The following is an 18,454-nucleotide window of genomic DNA, read 5'->3' on the forward strand; positions in this document are numbered from 1 at the left end:
GACAAAGGGAAAAGGCACTAGTAGGTCGAGCCCCCTCACATTCACAGAATATAAAATGAATAATTTCAGTGCAAGCCACTGAGCGACCATCAACAGAATCACAGTGGTCTTCTTTAGAGATACCTTCCTCCCAGTGACACAATTTTTTGCCTGGTGTAGTTCTGAAAATTGGCACAAGTAGAAGTAGCACATCTAGTTTTAGCACACCTTGTGTAGAATTTAGCAAGAAGTTTTAAATCAGGATGATACCATTTATTGGCTAACTAAAAAGAACAAGAATAAGCAAGCTTTTGGCCTTGCAGTCTTCGTCGTACATCCTGTTTTAACCTCCCTGGCGGTACATTGCTGTCTGGAATTATGAGTCAAAAGCGGTACATTGTTTTTCAAGAATTTTGAACCTCCCAATTCTAAAGTGTGAACTCACCAAAATATGTCAGAATAAAGGCTTGGTACACATTATGCATATAAATAAAAGACTAGAACACAAATTTGATGAAATAATTGAATTTATCAATAATCTGAAAAAATTAGTAAAACTGTACAAGGCAGCAGGTTTGTATACACTATGTACATGTATATCTAGTACACCTCTCGTGTATGATATAATTTAAAGCAGGGAACTGCACAGAGTCCAACATTAAAGTCAGGGCAGTAAATCCGCGACTCCTTCCTGACTTTTTTGCCCTTGTCGTCGGTCTTGGAGCAGCAAACCACACATGTCCGACACGGTGTGGATTTTTTGGGAGTGGGGGGTATGTATTCCGGGAAGTGGCGACCAGTGAGTAGCTCCGGGTTAACTATATAGGAGGCCCGGCGCCCCGTTCTGACATCTGCTGCAGTCTGATATTTCAAACAGATGCACTCACACATCCTCCATATGTAGTCCGCATGTGTAAAGGGCCTTTCACTGCGCTGCTTGAACAGAATGTAACTATTCCAGAGACTCTGCTCCAGGAGGTGACGGAATATTTTTTTGCAATATTTTTTTTGTTGTTTGCGGACTGCGGGGTAGAAGGTTACCGCCTGGTCCGCTCTGTCCACTCCACCCATCGTCAGGTTATAGTCCATCACGACTTGCGGTTTCTCAACCTCTTTTCCTCCTCTAGTTCGGGTGGGGACAGTGGAGGTATCGTGGACTGTGGAGAGGAGAGATACATCTTTTTTATCTCGCCAGCGGAGTGCCAGCATCTTTCCTTTCTGCCAAGCAGTTATGTCCCCAGGTTTCAACTTCTGCTTTGCAAAAGCTGTCGGCATCTCCCGCCGGTTCGGCCTAACGGTTCCGTAGGCATCAGTTCGATGCTTTATCAGCAACTCAAAAAGTTCCGGGGAGCTATAGAAGTTGTCAGTGGTGACGCAGTAGCCCTTGTCCAGTAGTGGTTCCACAAGTGACAGCACTGAAGAGGTCGCCACTCCATACTCGCTGAACCGGGGACTGAATTTGGTTCCCTTGCCGGTGTACAGCACAGTGTTCCATATGTACCCTGTTGATAACTCACAGAGGGTGTAGGACTTGATCCCAAAGCGGGCCCGCTTGGAAGCAATGTATTGGAGCCAACTCAGCCTCCCTTTGTATGCCATCAGGCTCTCGTCCACCGATATGTCCCTCTCTGGAATATAGGTTGTGCGGAAGTTGTTCACCACCATCTCATAAACTTCCCAAATCTTTTTGAGTTTTGGAGCAGGGTGAGTGGACTCCTCAAAGGCGTCATTGTCCGCAAAATGGAGGAACTTCATGATGAGCGAAAAACGGTACTCGCTCATCACAGTACCAAAAAAAGGGGTGGCTATAATTCTGTTTGTGGTCCAATACCACTTCTGCAGGGGCTTCCCCACCACCCCCTGCAGAATGATAAGGCCCAAGAAAATCCACAGGTCCTGTTTAGGGACTGGCTCCCAGGTCCTGGTCCTTGAAAAGGGGCGTCGTGGAGCAGCCAGCTGCTGGGAGGCATAGCGGTTAGTCTCCTCCACTATTTTCTCGATAACCGCGCCATCAAAGAAGAGCTGCAGGTAGGCCAGTGGGTTATGTTCACACTCCTTCTTCAAGCCAGGCTCCCCAGTAAAAGGGAACCGTGGAGGCGGTGGCGGAGCCTGAGACAGGTCAATGGGGCACCACACCCGGACATCACTGACCTCAGTAGTAATGGAACCGATGTCGCTGTCGCTTTCGCTACCTGAGTCAGATGAGAGGTCCCCAGGTGCGTCGCTGTCGCTTGAGTCCGCCAGTGACTGCAGATCGCTGTCCTCCACCTCCGCCAGCGATTCCGCAGTGAGACGCCTTCTGGTAGAGGATGCCATCATAAATGACAGGCAGGCAGAGGTCGGCGTAAACGGCAGGCAGAGAGTCGTCAAAGTTCAGGCAAAAATCGGCAATGGTAAAATCAATCAATACAGGGAGAAGGCAGAAAGAATAGTCAAAGTCCAGGTAAAAATCGTTAACAGGTATCCAAATCAGCAATCAGCTACTCACAGATCACAGAGATCAAACAGCCAGCAGCCACGGTCTCCAGGGAGCAAATGGCAACATTGAATTGAATACAAACTTACTTGCAGTGGTGCTCAGCAGAGCTCGAATATTCGAGTAGCTCGAATATTCGAGCTCTTTTTCAGCTATTCGAGCTCAGTATTCGAATGGGCTATTCGCGTACACTCGAATAGCCCATTCACTATTCGAGCTATTCGAGCAAACGGCGCTATTCGAGCTCGGTACCGAGCTCGAATAGCGTCATAGCCCAGATTGATGTCCTTAGAGCCAATCAGAGGGCTCCCAGGCCCTCTGACGGCAGCCAATCACAGAGGGGGACCCTGGCCAGCCCCTACCCTATAAATAGCGGCCGCCATGTTACGTTTCTCCGTCCTTGCCTGAGACTTGCATAGAGAGAGAGTTGCTCCTTTGTGCTTTGGCTTAGCAAGAGCTTTATTGTGGTCATTTACCTAGCGTTTTTGCTCACATACACCTCCTATACACACCTATATTGTTGTTAGTTAGTTAGACATTGTATTTTAGTTAGTAGCTTTTGTGTTACATAGAGACAGGCCAGCTGCTGCAGGCTTACAGCTTTAGGCCTCAGGGCCTGCCTGTGTGGGCAGCTGTCCTCCTGTCCTCTGTTTATTTCTCTCTATTCTATACCAGTATTTCTGCTGTCCTTTACTACTGATTGTATTAGTATTGTAGTTATATACTGTAACTGTACTAGGACACTCACTGTCACTGTTCATAGGCTACTAGCTGCTCCTGCGTGTGTGCACTCACTGTCTGTGTACACACTACACACACTCTATTTCCAAGTTCTGATAACTGATTGATTATTGTAATTGAATATTGTAATTAGTTAGTTGTACTTACTGTTACTACTTACTGTACTAGGAGTCTAGGACACTCAGTCACTGTTCATAGGCTACTAGCTCCTGCGTGTGTGCACTCACTGTCTGTGTACACACTACACACACTCTATTTCCTTCTGATAACTGATTGATTATTGTAATTAGTTAGTTGTACTTACTGTTACTACTTACTGTACTAGGAGTCTAGGACACTCAGTCACTGTTCATAGGCTACTAGCTCCTGCGTGTGTGCACTCACTGTCTGTGTACACACTACACACACTCTATTTCCTTCTGATAACTGATTGATTATTGTAATTAGTTAGTTGTACTTACTGTTACTACTTACTGTACTAGGAGTCTAGGACACTCAGTCACTGTTCATAGGCTACTAGCTCCTGCGTGTGTGCACTCACTGTCTGTGTACACACTACACACACTCTATTTCCTTCTGATAACTGATTGATTATTGTAATTAGTTAGTTGTACTTACTGTTACTACTTACTGTACTAGGAGTCTAGGACACTCAGTCACTGTTCATAGGCTACTAGCTCCTGCGTGTGTGCACTCACTGTCTGTGTACACACTACACACACTCTATTTCCTTCTGATAACTGATTGATTATTGTAATTAGTTAGTTGTACTTACTGACTGTTACTACTTACTTACTTACTGTACTAGGGACACTCACTCAGTCACTGTTCATAGGCTAGCTCCTGCGCGTGTTTGCGCGTGCGTGCACTCACTGTCTGTAGTGTACACACACTAAATTTACTTGTGATTACTACTGATTATTGTAAGTTGTAACTGCTAGTTGTACTTCCTGACTGTTACTACTTACTTACTGTACTAGGGACACTCACTCAGTCACCTCACCCACCAACCCACTCCATTAAAGTACCCCACTTTTCACCCGCCCTTTTAAAAAACTTTTGTCTATACGCCCAAAACATCGAAGATGTCTGGAAGTGGCAGCCAGCGCGGTTTGGGCAAGGGGAAGGGCAGCAAGGGAATCAGGAGGAGAGGGAGCAGCATTGTGGCAAGCCGCGGGCGCGCCACCATGCACAGTTCCGCAGCAGCAGCAGCAGCGTCAGTGGCTAACATTCCTCCCATAGCCACTGGCCGTGGACGCCTTGGGTGCCGCCCAGCAGGAGCATCTGCAACTCACGCTGCAGAGACACAGCAGCAGCAGCGTGTAGCACCTGCTCCGATTTTCCTCCAGCCGGGTCGGAAACGTCCCATTGAGGAAAAGCATGCAGACACTGTGGTGCAACTCATGACGGAGGATGAGCAGCCCGCCATCAGCTCTGCATCTGAGGCCTCCACCCTCACCACCACCACCACCACCCCTGTTCGCAGCAGCCGCCCAGCAGGGTCTGGGGAGGAGGCCAGTTCACCGTCACTCGCCGACCTGTCATTCAGCAGTCTTTTGACCCCAGGCATCATGAGTAAATTGTCTGCTGTTGTTGGCGATCTTGAGGAGGAGATGCTGATGGGCACTTTGGGGGATGAGGGATTGGACAGCAAGACTGTGGCGACAGTCAAGCAGCCCATCCATGCATCAGGAGAGGAGTTTGGGGGGTCCTCATCCCAGCAGGACATGTTTCAGGAGGGGGAGGATGTTGATGACCCGGTGACAGACAGAGACTGGGTGCCACCACCTCCAGGGGATGTCGTCCTCAGCAGCTCTGAGGAGGAGGAGGAGGATGCTCTTGTGGGCCTTGCAAGGAGGCGCATCATTGCAAGCATTGGCAGCAGCAGTAGGCAGGTCCCACAGCCTGCTGGTGTCTCAGGCTCAGCAGCAGCAGCAGCAGCATCTGCCAGTACCACCACCAGCCGCACCCAAGCCCCCCAAGCCCCCCCCCCAAACCACCACAGGGAGACAGGCAGCAGCGCTTCCATGCCGTAGGGGGATGTTTCTGTCACCAATCTGGCGCTTTTTCACCATGCCCACAGTGTACAGCAAGTACGCCACTTGCAACCACTGTCAGCGGAAGTTGAGCAGAGGTGCAGACCCCTTAAAGTTCTGCACCAGCTCACTCATCAACCACCTCGCTGCGAAACATTTCCACCAGCATCAGGAGTTCCAGAGGCTGAAGGCATCTGGTGCTGGCAGTGGCACCACACCCATCACTGCACAGCCTTCAGCAGCAGCAGCAACAGCAGCCACCCGCCCTCCTGCTCCTCCAGCAGCACCAGCAGGAGTGCGGAAACGCACTGCTCCTCCCCCCTCTGCAACTCCTGCCGCCGACACTGAGGCCTGTTCTGGCAGCCAGTCCTCAGTGGCCTCCTCCGCTGTGTCTGCTGATTCCCGTGCCAGCAAAAGGCCACGCCAGAGCTTTTTAAACGAGTCCTTCCAGGGGGTGGTTAGGGCTCTGCCTCCCAGCAGCCGTCGCGTGCGGCAGCTGAACGGCTTGCTGGCACGGGCCATGTGCTCCCAACTCCTGCCGTACACGCTCGTGCAGGAGGGGAGCGACATTCGTGCGCTGCTTGCTTGCGCAGCCCCAGACTGGCAGCTCCCCAGCAGACACTTTTTCTCCCGCAAGGCCATTTCTGCACTGCACCGCTTTGTGATGGCCAATGTGGAGCGAGGGCTGGAGCACGCGGTTGGTGAAAGGGTCCACGTCACCATGGACTCCTGGAGCAGCCGCTTCGGGACAGGCCGCTACCTGTCCTTCACTGTCCACTGGGTCAGCTTGGTGGAAGGGGGTGAGGATGGGAGAGCAGCAGCGGGCACAGCAGCAGCAGCAACACAGTGGGTGGTGCCACCCCGCAGGGTCAGGGGAACTGCAGCAGGTTTCTCCGATCCTCTGCCATCCTCCGGCACACCTGGCCAAACCCCCCGCCTCAGCAGCAGCGTGAAGGCCCGCCACTGCCAAGCGCTGCTGCACTTGGTCAGCCTTGGGAAGACCAAGCTGACGGCAACCCATGTGTTGGCCAAACTCCAGGAGCAGGAGAGGATTTGGCTGACCCCCAGAGGCCTCAGAGTCGGAGAGGTGGTGGCCGACAATGGGGCCAATCTGGTTGCCGCAATAGACAGGGGAAACCTGACCCACATCCCCTGTCTTGCCCACGTGCTGAACCTGGTGGTGCAGAAGTTCTTGCGCACCTACCAGGGGATGGGCGAACTGCTGGAAATGGCAAGGAACGTTGTGCGTCACTTCCGGCGCTCGGCTGCAGCCTGTGCGAGCCTGGAAGACGTGCAAAAGGAGCTGGATCTGCCACGCCATCGGCTGATCCTTGACGTTCCGACTCACTGGAACTCCACCCTGGCGATGTTGGAGCGTCTGGTTGAACAGAAGCGCGCTGTCAAACAGTACCTTGCCCTGGCCACTGTTTCCGCCGCTCAGAGAAGGGACAAGACCAGCAACATCCCGTCCATCGTCCCCGATGATGACTGGAGGCACATGCAGCAGGTGTGCTTAGTGCTGGCTCCCTTTCTGCAGGCCACTAACATGGTGAGCAGGGACCATGCTATGGTCTGCGAGTGGGTGCCCCTGGTTTGTCTGCTGAACAGGGCCCTCGATGCTTTGCTGGAACAGGGAGCGGCAGCCTTGGACCAGCAGGAGCGGCAAGCAGCTGCACAGTCCACCTCTGAGGGGGAGGAGGAGGAGGACTTGGTGGAGGTCCCTGACCTTGCTGCTGATGAGGGGGATCAGCACAGTGCAGCTGAGTTGGTGCGGGGGTGGAGAGAGGATAAGGCTGACGAGGCAGAGGAGGAGGATGAGGACAGCAGCACTGCCGTCGATGTGCCAGCAGACGTGGCCCGCCTCTTCCCAATGGCAGCGCACATGCTGACGTGCCTGCGCAGAGACCCCAGGGTGATCCAGATGAAGCAGAGGGAGGACATCTGGATCAGCATGATGTTGGACCCACGCCTCAAGAGGAAGTTGAGCCAGTTCCTGCCGCCTGCAGGAGGAGACCCAGTGCAACAAATAAGGAGCTTGCAGCAGGCCCTTGTTGAGCGCTTGGAGGAAGCCTTCCCCCAGCCTTCCACCCCCACTGTCCAGCAGCCAGCACAGAGGCAGCAGCAGGTGCCTGCATCCAGCAGCAAGCGCCCCACAGACCTGCTGTCTCTCAGCCACGAGCTCTACAGGACTGTAGAGGCTCCGGCAGCAGTGACTAGAGAGGAGGTGCATGCAGCAGCATCCTCCACCGGTCACAGCCAGCGCCTGACCCGCATGGTGGCTGACTACATGGGGTCCTACAGCGGGCTTGACAGCGATGCCCCTGTTGATCCCATGGAGTATTGGGTCAAGCGCCTGGAGATCTGGAGCGAGCTGGCGCAGTACGCCCTGGAAGTGCTGTCCTGCCCCCCTTCCAGCGTGCTGTCCGAGCGCTGCTTCAGTGCAGCTGGTGGTGTGGTCACCGAGAAACGCTCACGTCTGTCTCACAAGTCTGTGGACAGACTGACGTTTCTCAAGATGAACCAGGCGTGGGTGGAAGGCGAGTTCCTGGCCCCTGTTGTCGGCGAGAGGGGGACATGAACTGGCTAAGAACCATCGTTAATGTGCCTTACCACCCTTTACCACCTCCTGGCTCCTGCTCACTAAGCCAGCCTGGTTCACTTTGACTATTACGTCGCCTGCAGCCACACATTTTACACCTACAGTGGGCTGCTGTGTACTGCCCTTCTGCTGTCTGTCTGTGTTTCCCACTGCCAGGGTACACAGATTTACCTTCTGCTGCCACTCTGCCACCAGCTATTACGTCAAACAATAGCTATATATCTGTGTAATTTGTTTTACAAACAAAACCAAAAAACCATTAAAAAAAAAAAGGTTTAATTTTTCTGAGGTGCCCGGGTTGAAAACTGTGTTGTCCCAGTTGTGTATTGGACACGATGTGGGCTGCACGACCGCTGTCTGGGACCTCCTGTTGTGTTCATTTACGGCCTGGTATCACCGCTAGGTACCAGGGCTATTATGTCATGCTGCCTGCCTGCTGCCACACTCACACTACTCCTCCATTCCTCCTGCTGCTGCTGTCTGTCTGTGTTTCCCAACGCCAGGGTACACAGATTTACCTTCTGCTGCCACTCTGCCACCAGCTATTACGTCAAACAATAGCTGCTCACATTACTCCTCCATTCCTCCTGCTGCTGCTGCTGCTGCTGCTGTCTGTCTGTCTGTGTTTCCCAACGCCAGGGTACACAGATTTACCTTCTGCTGCCACTCTGCCACCAGCTATTACGTCAAAAAATAGCTATATCTGTGTAATTGGTTGTAAAACCAAAACTACAAAACCATAAAAAAAAAAAAAAAAAAAAGGTTTAATTTTTCTGAGGTGCCCGGGTTGAAAACTGTGTTGTCCCAGTTGTGTATTGGACACAATGTGGGCTGCACGACCGCTGTCTGGGACCTCCTGCCTGCTGTGTTTATTTACAGCCCTGGTATCACCGCTAGGTACCAGGGCTATTATGTCACGCTGCCTGCCTGCTGCCACACTCACACTACTCCTCCATTCCTCCTGCTGATGCTGCTGTCTGTCTGTGTTTCCCAACGCCAGGGTACACAGATTTACCTTCTGCTGCCACTCTGCCACCAGCTATTACGTCAAACAATAGCTGCTCACATTACTCCTCCATTCCTCCTGCTGCTGCTGCTGCTGTCTGTCTGTCTGTGTTTCCCAACGCCAGGGTACACAGATTTACCTTCTGCTGCCACTCTGCCACCAGCTATTACGTCAAAAAATAGCTATATCTGTGTAATTGGTTGTAAAACCAAAACTACAAAACCATAAAAAAAAAAAAAAAAAGGTTTAATTTTTCTGAGGTGCCCGGGTTGAAAACTGTGTTGTCCCAGTTGTGTATTGGACACAATGTGGGCTGCACGACCGCTGTCTGGGACCTCCTGCCTGCTGTGTTTATTTACAGCCCTGGTATCACCGCTAGGTACCAGGGCTATTATGTCACGCTGCCTGCCTCATTGACTGCCTGCTGCCACACACTCATCCTCCTCCTCCTGCTGCTGAATTTACCTCCTGCTGTCTGTGTGTTTCCACTGCCAGGGAGCACATACAATGGCGCTTCCAACATGCGTGCGCCACCAGCTATTTGTTACGCTCAAAAATAGCTGCATTTCTTTAAAAAAAAAAATTTGAAAAGAGAAATAAGTGAAGAAGAAGACGATATAGAAGAAGATGAAGAAGATGAAGAAGAAGAAGATGAAGAAGAAGAAGAAGAAGATGAAGAAGAAGAAGAAGAAGAAGATGAAGATGAAGAAGAAGAAGATGAAGAAGAAGAAGATGAAGAAGATGAAGAAGATGAAGATGAAGAAGATGAAGAAGAAGAAGATGAAGAAGAAGAAGATGAAGAAGAAGAAGATGAAGATGATGAAGAAGAAGATGAAGAAGAAGAAGATGAAGATGATGAAGAAGAAGAAGATGAAGAAGAAGATGAAGATGATGAAGAAGAAGAAGATGAAGAAGATGAAGAAGATGAAGATGAAGAAGATGAAGAAGAAGAAGAAGAAGATGAAGAAGAAGATGAAGAAGATGAAGACGAAGAAGAAGAAGAAGATGAAGAAGATGAAGATGAAGAAGATGAAGAAGATGAAGAAGAAGATGAAGAAGATGAAGAAGATGAAGAAGATGAAGAAGAAGATGAAGAAGAAGATGAAGAAGAAGATGAAGAAGATGAAGAAAAAGAAGATGAAGAAGAAGAAGATGAAGAAGAAGAAGATGATGAAGAAGAAGATGATGAAGAAGAAGAAGATGAAGAAGAAGATGAAGAAGATGAAGAAGAAGAAGATGAAGAAGATGAAGAAGATGAAGATGAAGAAGATGATGAAGAAGAAGATGATGAAGAAGAAGAAGAAGATGAAGAAGAAGATGAAGAAGATGAAGAAGAAGAAGAAGATGAAGAAGATGAAGATGAAGAAGATGAAGAAGATGAAGAAGAAGAAGATGAAGATGATGAAGAAGAAGAAGATGAAGAAGAAGATGAAGATGATGATGAAGAAGAAGATGAAGAAGATGAAGAAGATGAAGAAGATGAAGATGATGAAGAAGATGAAGAAGAAGAAGAAGATGAAGAAGTTGAAGATGAAGTAGATGTAGAAGAAGAAGAAGAAGAAGATGAAGAAGATGAAGAAGAAGATGAAGAAGATGAAGAAGAAGATGAAGAAGAAGATGAAGAAGATGAAGATGAAGAAGAAGAAGATGATGATGAAGAAGATGAAGAAGAAGAAGAAGAAGACAATATAAAAGAAGAAGAAGATATAGAAGAAGATATAGAAGAAGAAGATATAGAAGAAGAAGATATAGAAGAAGAAGAAGAAGAAGATATAGAAGATAAAGAAGAAGAAGAAGAAGTATATACAGTACTGAACAAATTTCTGGACACAACTTCTCTTTTCAACTTTTTTTTTTTAAAGGAACATCCCCACATAATCACTTGCTGTTGTTACTTGGAAAAAAAGAGGTTTCTTGCATCATTCACCCTCAAAACAAGTGTTGGAAGCTATTTAAGGCCATTTCGAATAGTCAGCTCGAATAATGAGCTCGAATACCGACTCGAATAGTGAGCTCGAATTCCGAGGTCGAATCGAATAGTAAAAATTATTCGACTCGAATATTCGACTGATCTCGAATAATTTACTATTCGAATTCGACCTAACTCGAATTTTGAAAAGGGGTATTTGAGCACCACTACTTACTTGTATTCAATTCAATGCAGCTAGCAGCCAATCAGACAATCTGTTTATTATTTTTTTTTTTCCTCTCCAGCCAATCACATAATTTATTTAGTTTTTCTTCCTCCCTCCCCATGTGCCCAATCACATAATTTATAATATTTGTATGCCTCCCTGCCATGGCCAATCAGGAAGCTCTTTTCATTTTCCCTCTCTGTCTCCCTCCCTCCCTCCCTCCATCCCCATGTGGCCAATGAAAATTGTTTCATTTTTTTTTTAAACTATCCCTTCCTCCCCGATGACGTCACGCCGCCCCCCGACGTCACGCCGCATCGCCGCTGCAGACAGAGGATTTGCCGCCGGGTCCCCGGAAGATCAAAGAGGTAATGGGGACTCCGGCGGCCGGGAGAGAGCAGCCTGGGTCCCGCTGTGCAGCGCCGATCGCGCGCGGGACCCAGGAGGAGTGCAGAAGCTATTTTTAGACTGCCCGACCTGAGCACGGGCATACCGCTCTGCACTTGTAAATCACAGCCCGTGCTCAGGTCGGGCTTACCGCCAGGGGGGTTAAGCCTGACGAAGGCTGCAAGGCCCAAAGCTTGCTTATTCTTATTCTTTTCAGTTAGCCAATAAATGGTATCATCCTGATTTAAAACTTCTTGCTTTTACTGATGGCTAACACGGTACAATACCCTACTGCTACTATTGTGTAGAATTTGTGTAGCTTTTTTCAGAGCTTCACCACCTACATATGGAACATGGGACTGGTAATCAGTCAGTTCTTTGTATTAGCATTGTTAGTCACATGTCAGTATTTTGTCTGTATTTTAAAAGCAGAATGAAAAATAGTAATGGAAGTACCTGCACATTTGAACCATATTTAAGTACATTTAATGTATAGAATACTAAATTACCTTCAGGAAACTTGTATTGGTCAGTTAGTTCTTGAGCTCCATTGCCTCCTATTTCTTTAGTTAATATTTTCTGTCCTACGTGAGTTTTGTCAACATATTCTACCACCTTAGAACCATCTTTCAACGCCTTGGAATAAACAACATCACTGTTTACCTGTAATAAAGAATTGAAATGTGTAATTAATCCAAAATATTCCAGTTCACCATTTTAGTTTGAGCTGAAATACAGTTTAAAGAGAACCCGAGGTGGGTTTGAAGAATATTATCTGCATACAGAAGATGGATCTGCCTATACAGCACAGCCTCTGTTGCTATCCCAAACCCTCCTAAGGTCCCCCTGCACTCTACAATCCCTCATAAATCACAGCCACGCTGCTGACAAACAGCTTGTCAGAGCTGGCTGTGTTTATCTCTATAGTATCAGTCTGCTGCTCTCCCCGCCTCCTGCAGAACTCCGGTCCCCTCCTGCATCCCTTCCTTCCCTGCTGATTGGGGGGAAGGGACAGGGGCAGGGACCAGAGCTATGCAGGAGGCGGGGGAGCAGCTGAGACTGACACTACAAATGTAAACACAGCCTCCCAGCACGGCTGTGATTTATGAGGGATTGCAGAGTGCAGGGGGACCTTAGTGGGGTTTGGGATAGCAACAGAGGCTGGGCTGTATAGGCAGATCCAGCCTCTGTATGCAGATAACATTCTTTAAACACACCTCGGGTTCTCTTTAAGCACTTAAACCCAAGGATCTCTACAGGAATAAACCTTAAACTTCTCACATACAGGAAGAAAAAGTTGTTAAAATTGAACAATGAACGACGTATCATTCAGATCTCCTTTGAAACTCCAAAGCACAAACAACGGCTTCAGGGAATGACAAATGGATGATCCACAAACAACAGAGCTCGGGCATTTTGAATGTAGAGATGGCCCGCACCTCCGATTTTCGATTCGCGAACCGGGTTCACGAACTTCCGCAAAAGTTCAGTTTGCGCACACTTTCGCAAACTGCAATAGACTTCAATGGGGAGGCGAACTTTGAAAACTAGAAGCACTTATGCTGGCCAGAAAAGTGATGGAAAAGTTGTTTCAAGGGGTCTAACATCTGAGTTTTTGCATGGATGAGTGGGATACACGCCAAAATTCCCGGGGAAAAATCTGGATTTGCCGCAAAGCAGCGTTTTAAGGGCAGAAATCACATTGAATGGTAAATTGCAGGCCTAAAGTGCTTTAAAACATCTTGCATGTGTATACACCAACAGGGAGTGTGACATTCCATACTCACTGTGTAACGCACCGCAAACAGCTGTTTATGTTGTGACGGTCGTGCTGGACTGGTGCGCACCATGGCGAGAGTGCAGGACGTGGCGGTTTTCAAGCCCATATGGTCGCCGGGCTGTGGTAGCTCTATGATAGAACAACAGTGACTGTCCAGCTGATCAAATTTAGTCTGTCCACAATAAAGCAACAAACTTATTATCGTGGGTGTGAATGCCCCCCTCCCGAGACACTCATATAGTCGGCGGTCATCCACCTGGAGTCCTGGACCCTGTTGGTGGTGGCGGAGAAGGCAGTCAACCGGCCTGCGGGCAGAGATGCTGTGTGGGGAGCGACTTAGTCTTGGGGCAGGCAGTCACATGGCGTGCAGGCAGAGATGCTGTGTGTGGGGACTGACTTAGTCTTCGGGGAGGCCTGAGCATGCTTTGCAGACCAGGCATCTGTGGTCAGATTGACCCTTGACCCAACGCTGTGTGCCAGAGATGTCACCACTTGCCTTTCAACATCACGGTACAGTTTAGGTATCGCCTTTTTTGAGAAAAAATTGCGGCCTGGTATCTTCCACTGTGGTGTGTGGCTTTGCTTTTGTGTGCTGCTTTTCCTCAGGTGGTCATCCCATTGCAGTTTGTGCTTTGTAATCATGTGCCTTCATAAGGTAGTTGTCCCTATGCGGGTCTTGGTCTTTCTACGGCTCAATTTTCGGTGGCAGAGAGTACAGATGGCATTGCTCTTATCTGAGGCAGACACACAAAAAAATGTCCACACCTCTGAGCCCTGGAGTGGTGGCACTTTGGTGGTGGCGGCCAACTAAGTGTTCAGTGGGGTGCCAGAATCAGAGCAGCAGGAGGAAGATATGTCACACTTCCGTGCAGAAGCTGAGGAAGATGAGCTGTTCTGTGTTAAATAGTCAACTACGTCCTGACAATATTGGGGGTTGATGGCACGTGCCTTCTTCTGAACACTGTATTTTGGTCAAGGGCCACACAAAAGCACGACAGCGCGACCTCGAACAGACCTGCCAGGTGGCCTGCCTCTGTCTTTTGTTTTGTCCATATTGGGGGGATGAAGTGAAAGGTATGCACAGAATTGACTAATACAACGTGCAGTCAGTCACACAGGTGCAGTTAACAGGTATGCACGGAGTGGTATATCACACTGCGTGCACTCACGTAGGTAGGTGGGTGCACTGTGAACAACAGGTAGGTACAGGGAGTGCAGAATTATTAGGCAAGTTGTATTTTTGAGGAATAATTTTATTATTGAACAACAACCATGTTCTCAATGAACCCAAAAAACTCATAATATCAAAGCTGAATATTTTTGAAAGTAGTTTTTAGTTTGTTTTTAGTTTTAGCTATTTTAGGGGGATATCTGTGTGTGCAGGTGACTATTACTGTGCATAATTATTAGGCAACTAAACAAAAAACAAATATATACCCATTTCAATTATTTATTTTTACCAGTGAAACCAATATAACATCTCAACATTCACAAATATACATTACTGACATTCAAAAACAAAACAAAAACAAATCAGTGACCAATATAGCCACCTTTCTTTGCAAGGACACTCAAAAGCCTGCCATCCATGGATTCTGTCAGTGTTTTGATCTGTTCACCATCAACATTGCGTGCAGCAGCAACCACAGCCTCCCAGACACTGTTCAGAGAGGTGTACTGTTTTCCCTCCTTGTAAATCTCACATTTTATGATGGACCACAGGTTCTCAATGGGGTTCAGATCAGGTGAACAAGGAGGCCATGTCATTAGTTTTTCTTATTTTATACCCTTTCTTGCCAGCCACACTGTGGAGTACTTGGACGCGTGTGATGGAGCATTGTCCTGCATGAAAATCATGTTTTTCTTGAAGGATGCAGACTTCTTCCTGTACCACTGCTTGAAGAAGGTGTCTTCCAGAAACTGGCAGTAGGACTGGGAGTTGAGCTTGACTCCATCCTCAACCCGAAAAGGCCCCACAAGCTCATCTTTGATGATACCAGCCCAAACCAGTACTCCACCTCCACCTTGCTGGCGTCTGAGTCGGACTTGAGCTCTCTGCCCTTTACTAATCCAGCCACGGGCCCATCCATCTGGCCCATCAAGACTCACTCTCATTTCATCAGTCCATAAAACCTTAGAAAAATCAGTCATATTTCTTGGCCCAGTCTTGACGTTTCAGCTTGTGTGTCTTGTTCAGTGGTGGTCGTCTTTCAGCCTTTCTTACCTTGGCCATGTCTCTGAGTATTGCACACCTTGTGCTTTTGGGCACTCCAGTGATGTTGCAGCTCTGAAATATGGCCAAACTGGTGGCAAGTGGCATCTTGGCAGCTGCACGCTTGACTTTTCTCAGTTCATGGGCAGTTATTTTGCGCCTTGGCTTTTCCACACGCTTCTTGCGACCCTGTTGACTATTTTGAATGAAACGCTTGATTATTCGATGATCACGCTTCAGAAGCTTTGCAATTTTAAGAGTGCTGCATCCCTTTGCAAGATATCTCACTACTTTTGACTTTTCTGACCCTGTCTGTCAAGTCCTTCTTTTGACCCATTTTGCCAAAGGAAAGGAAGTTGCCTAATAATTATGCACACCTGATATAGGGTGTTGATGTCATTAGACCACACCCCTTCTCATTACAGAGATGCACATCACCTAATATGCTTAATTGGTAGTAGGCTTTCTAGCCTATATAGCTTGGAGTAAGACAACATGCATAAAGAGGATGATGTGGTCAAAATACTCATTTGCCTAATAATTCTGCACTCCCTGTATATGCAGTGATGGGTATTACAATGTGCACCTGTCACACACAGACAGGCACAGTGACACTTCGTGCACTCACTAGTGTTGATCGAACAGTGTTCGCCACTGTTCGGGATTCTGCACATTTTGTTGCGTTCAAGTTCGCGGCGAACACCATCCGAACACCTCAGTGTTCATGATGGATGCTCGGCCACGTGGATCGAACTTGTCCAGGCCAGCCACAGGGCCCCAGCACTGATTGGCCAGGCAGCGCTCGGGGTCTGGGGGGGGGGCCGTGTGCCGCACCGGATAGCGGCGATCGGGCGCGCGGCGGCGGCGATCGGGGTGCTGGCGCAGCTAGCAAAGTGCTAGCTGCGTCCAGCAAAAAAAAAAATGATGTAAATCGGCCCAGCAGGGCCTGAGCGGCACCCTCCGGCGGCTTACCCCGTGTCACACACGGGGTTACCGCCAAGGAGGTTAAAAAAGCACCTTCAGTGCCGCCAAGTGGGATCAATTGTGTACCACCAATCCACAAATATGTTCTGTGACTTTTGCTGAGTATTGTTTATTAAAAAAACACTTTCAGTGCCGCCAAGTGGGATCACTTGCGTACCACCAGGTGCGCAGAGCTTGTTCTGATGAGCTGTACTCCACTGCACACATATGAGCCCACCATGAGTTCATCACAGACCTCCACTGTGAGCAGCACTCCCAACAACAGCAACAGCCAACGCCCCACGCAAGTTATAACATCCACTCCAGCAGCCAGTGATCAGCAGCAGCCCTCCCCGGACGAGAGCATTGTGTCCCTCGGACCGGTGCCAGGGTGATTATTCAGGGCTGCCATTGAGGAGATGTTGGGGCCTGATGTGGAGGAGGAGGTTGGGCTCAGGCCAGCATCCCAAGTTAATGTTAAGGACGATGAGGGGTCTGTGTCTGGGGATGTTGGGGTGGCAGAGGTGGTGGGGGGGTCAGGAGAAGAGTTCTATGATGATGATGATGATGATCGGGACGATCTGTATGTGCCACAGACCTCGGAAAACATGTTGTATTGTGTGTTTAGGTACTAAAATCTGCGTTCCCACTGCCCGGGTCCACGGATGCATATAATTTTTGGGCAGTACTATCAAACTGTGGTACTATCAGTGAGTTGCCATGGTCCTTCTGTGCTGCTGCACTGACCGTCCACTTTGTCCAGTGCTAGCATTACATGATCACGTGGTCAGCAAAATCACCCAAAGCCTGAAAAATGCCGTTGCCTGCAAGGTTCACCTCACCACTGACATCTGGACGAGTGCGTTTGGCCAGGGTTGGTACATCTCCCTTACGGCACACTGGGAGAACCTTGTGGAGCCTGGCAGCGACTCCTCACTCGCTATGGCACAGGTGTTGCCAACGCCGCAAATTGCCGGACCTGCTTCCCTGCGAGTCAATGACAACAGCAACCTCTCTGGCTGCTTCTCCTCCACCACCTCTCCAAGCTCTACCTCATCCGGCATCGCTAACCCAGCAACAGGAGCGTGGAAGTGGTGCAGCACAGCTGTTGCCATGCATCAGCAAGCCTCAAGCCTTACTGAAGCTGATCTGCATTGGAGATAAGCAGCACACAGGTGCAGAAATTTGGAAGGCAATCAAGGAACAGACCCAGTTGTGGCTGGCACCGCTGCACCTGGAACCAGGCATGGTTGTGTGTGATAATGGGAGCAATCTCATTCGCGCCTTACAGTTGGCAAAGCTGAGACACATCCCTTGCCTGGCCCACGTTCTGAACCTAGTTGTTCAGCGGTTCCTGAGGAGATACCCAAACGTGGAGGATCTTCTGCTGAAGGTGCGGCGAGTGGCCAAACATTTCCGAAAGTCCAGTGCCACTTCGGCCGCACTCACCAAGTTGCAGCAGTGCTTCAGTTACGCCTGCATTTTGTCACCATGCCAGGCCTGGGTTGTGTCACAAAGCGTGGCCTTGCTCTCCTGTAGTACCTCCTCTTCCATCCTGTGTGCTGAGTTAGCGTTGCCGATCTCTTTTTAAGGAATATGTCATTTTATTATATTTATCACTGCATGGCGACAAAATGCTTTGCTGTATGCATGCATTTTGTTGCCATGCCAGGCCTGGGTTGTGTCACAAAGCGTGGCCTTGCTCTCCTATAGTACCTCTTCTTCCATCCTGTGTGCTGAGTTAGCGTTGCCGATCTCTTTTTAAGGAATATGTCATTTTATTATATTTATCACTGCATGGCGACAAAATGCTTTGCTGTATGCATGCATTTTGTTGCCATGCCAGGCCTGGGTTGTGTCACAAAGCGTGGCCTTGCTCTCCTGTAGTACCTCCTCTTCCATCCTGTGTGCTGGGTTAGCGTTGCAGCTCTCTTTTTAAGGAATATGTCATTTTATTATATTTATCACTGCATGGCGACAAAATGCTTTGCTGTATGCATGCATTTTGTTGCCATGCCAGGCCTGGGTTGTGTCACAAAGCGTGGCCTTGCTCTCCAGTAGTACCTCCTCTTCCATCCTGTGTGGTGGGTTAGCGTTGCAGCTCTCTTTTTGAGGAATATCTCATTCTATTATATTTATC

At 48.7% G+C, this 18,454-nt stretch overlaps 1 protein-coding gene and 1 long non-coding RNA gene across 5 annotated transcripts in view; one reads left to right on the top strand and one right to left on the bottom strand.

Moving 5' to 3' along the window:
- F13A1 (coagulation factor XIII A chain) overlaps nt 1-18,454 on the bottom strand; it is a 215,955-nt gene that overhangs the window by 75,796 nt on the left and 121,705 nt on the right. Inside the window, exon 11 of the mRNA XM_068236848.1 lies at nt 11,869-12,022. Coding sequence (XP_068092949.1) covers nt 11,869-12,022 — 154 coding nt within the window. The remainder of the gene's footprint in view (nt 1-11,868; nt 12,023-18,454) is intronic.
- The window catches only part of LOC137518684 (uncharacterized), a 95,880-nt gene that overhangs the window by 48,809 nt on the left and 28,617 nt on the right, over nt 1-18,454 (top strand). The window lies entirely within an intron of this gene.

The sequence above is a fragment of the Hyperolius riggenbachi genome, chromosome 5, assembly GCF_040937935.1.
Source record: "Hyperolius riggenbachi isolate aHypRig1 chromosome 5, aHypRig1.pri, whole genome shotgun sequence".
NCBI classification, from domain to species: domain Eukaryota; kingdom Metazoa; phylum Chordata; class Amphibia; order Anura; family Hyperoliidae; genus Hyperolius; species Hyperolius riggenbachi.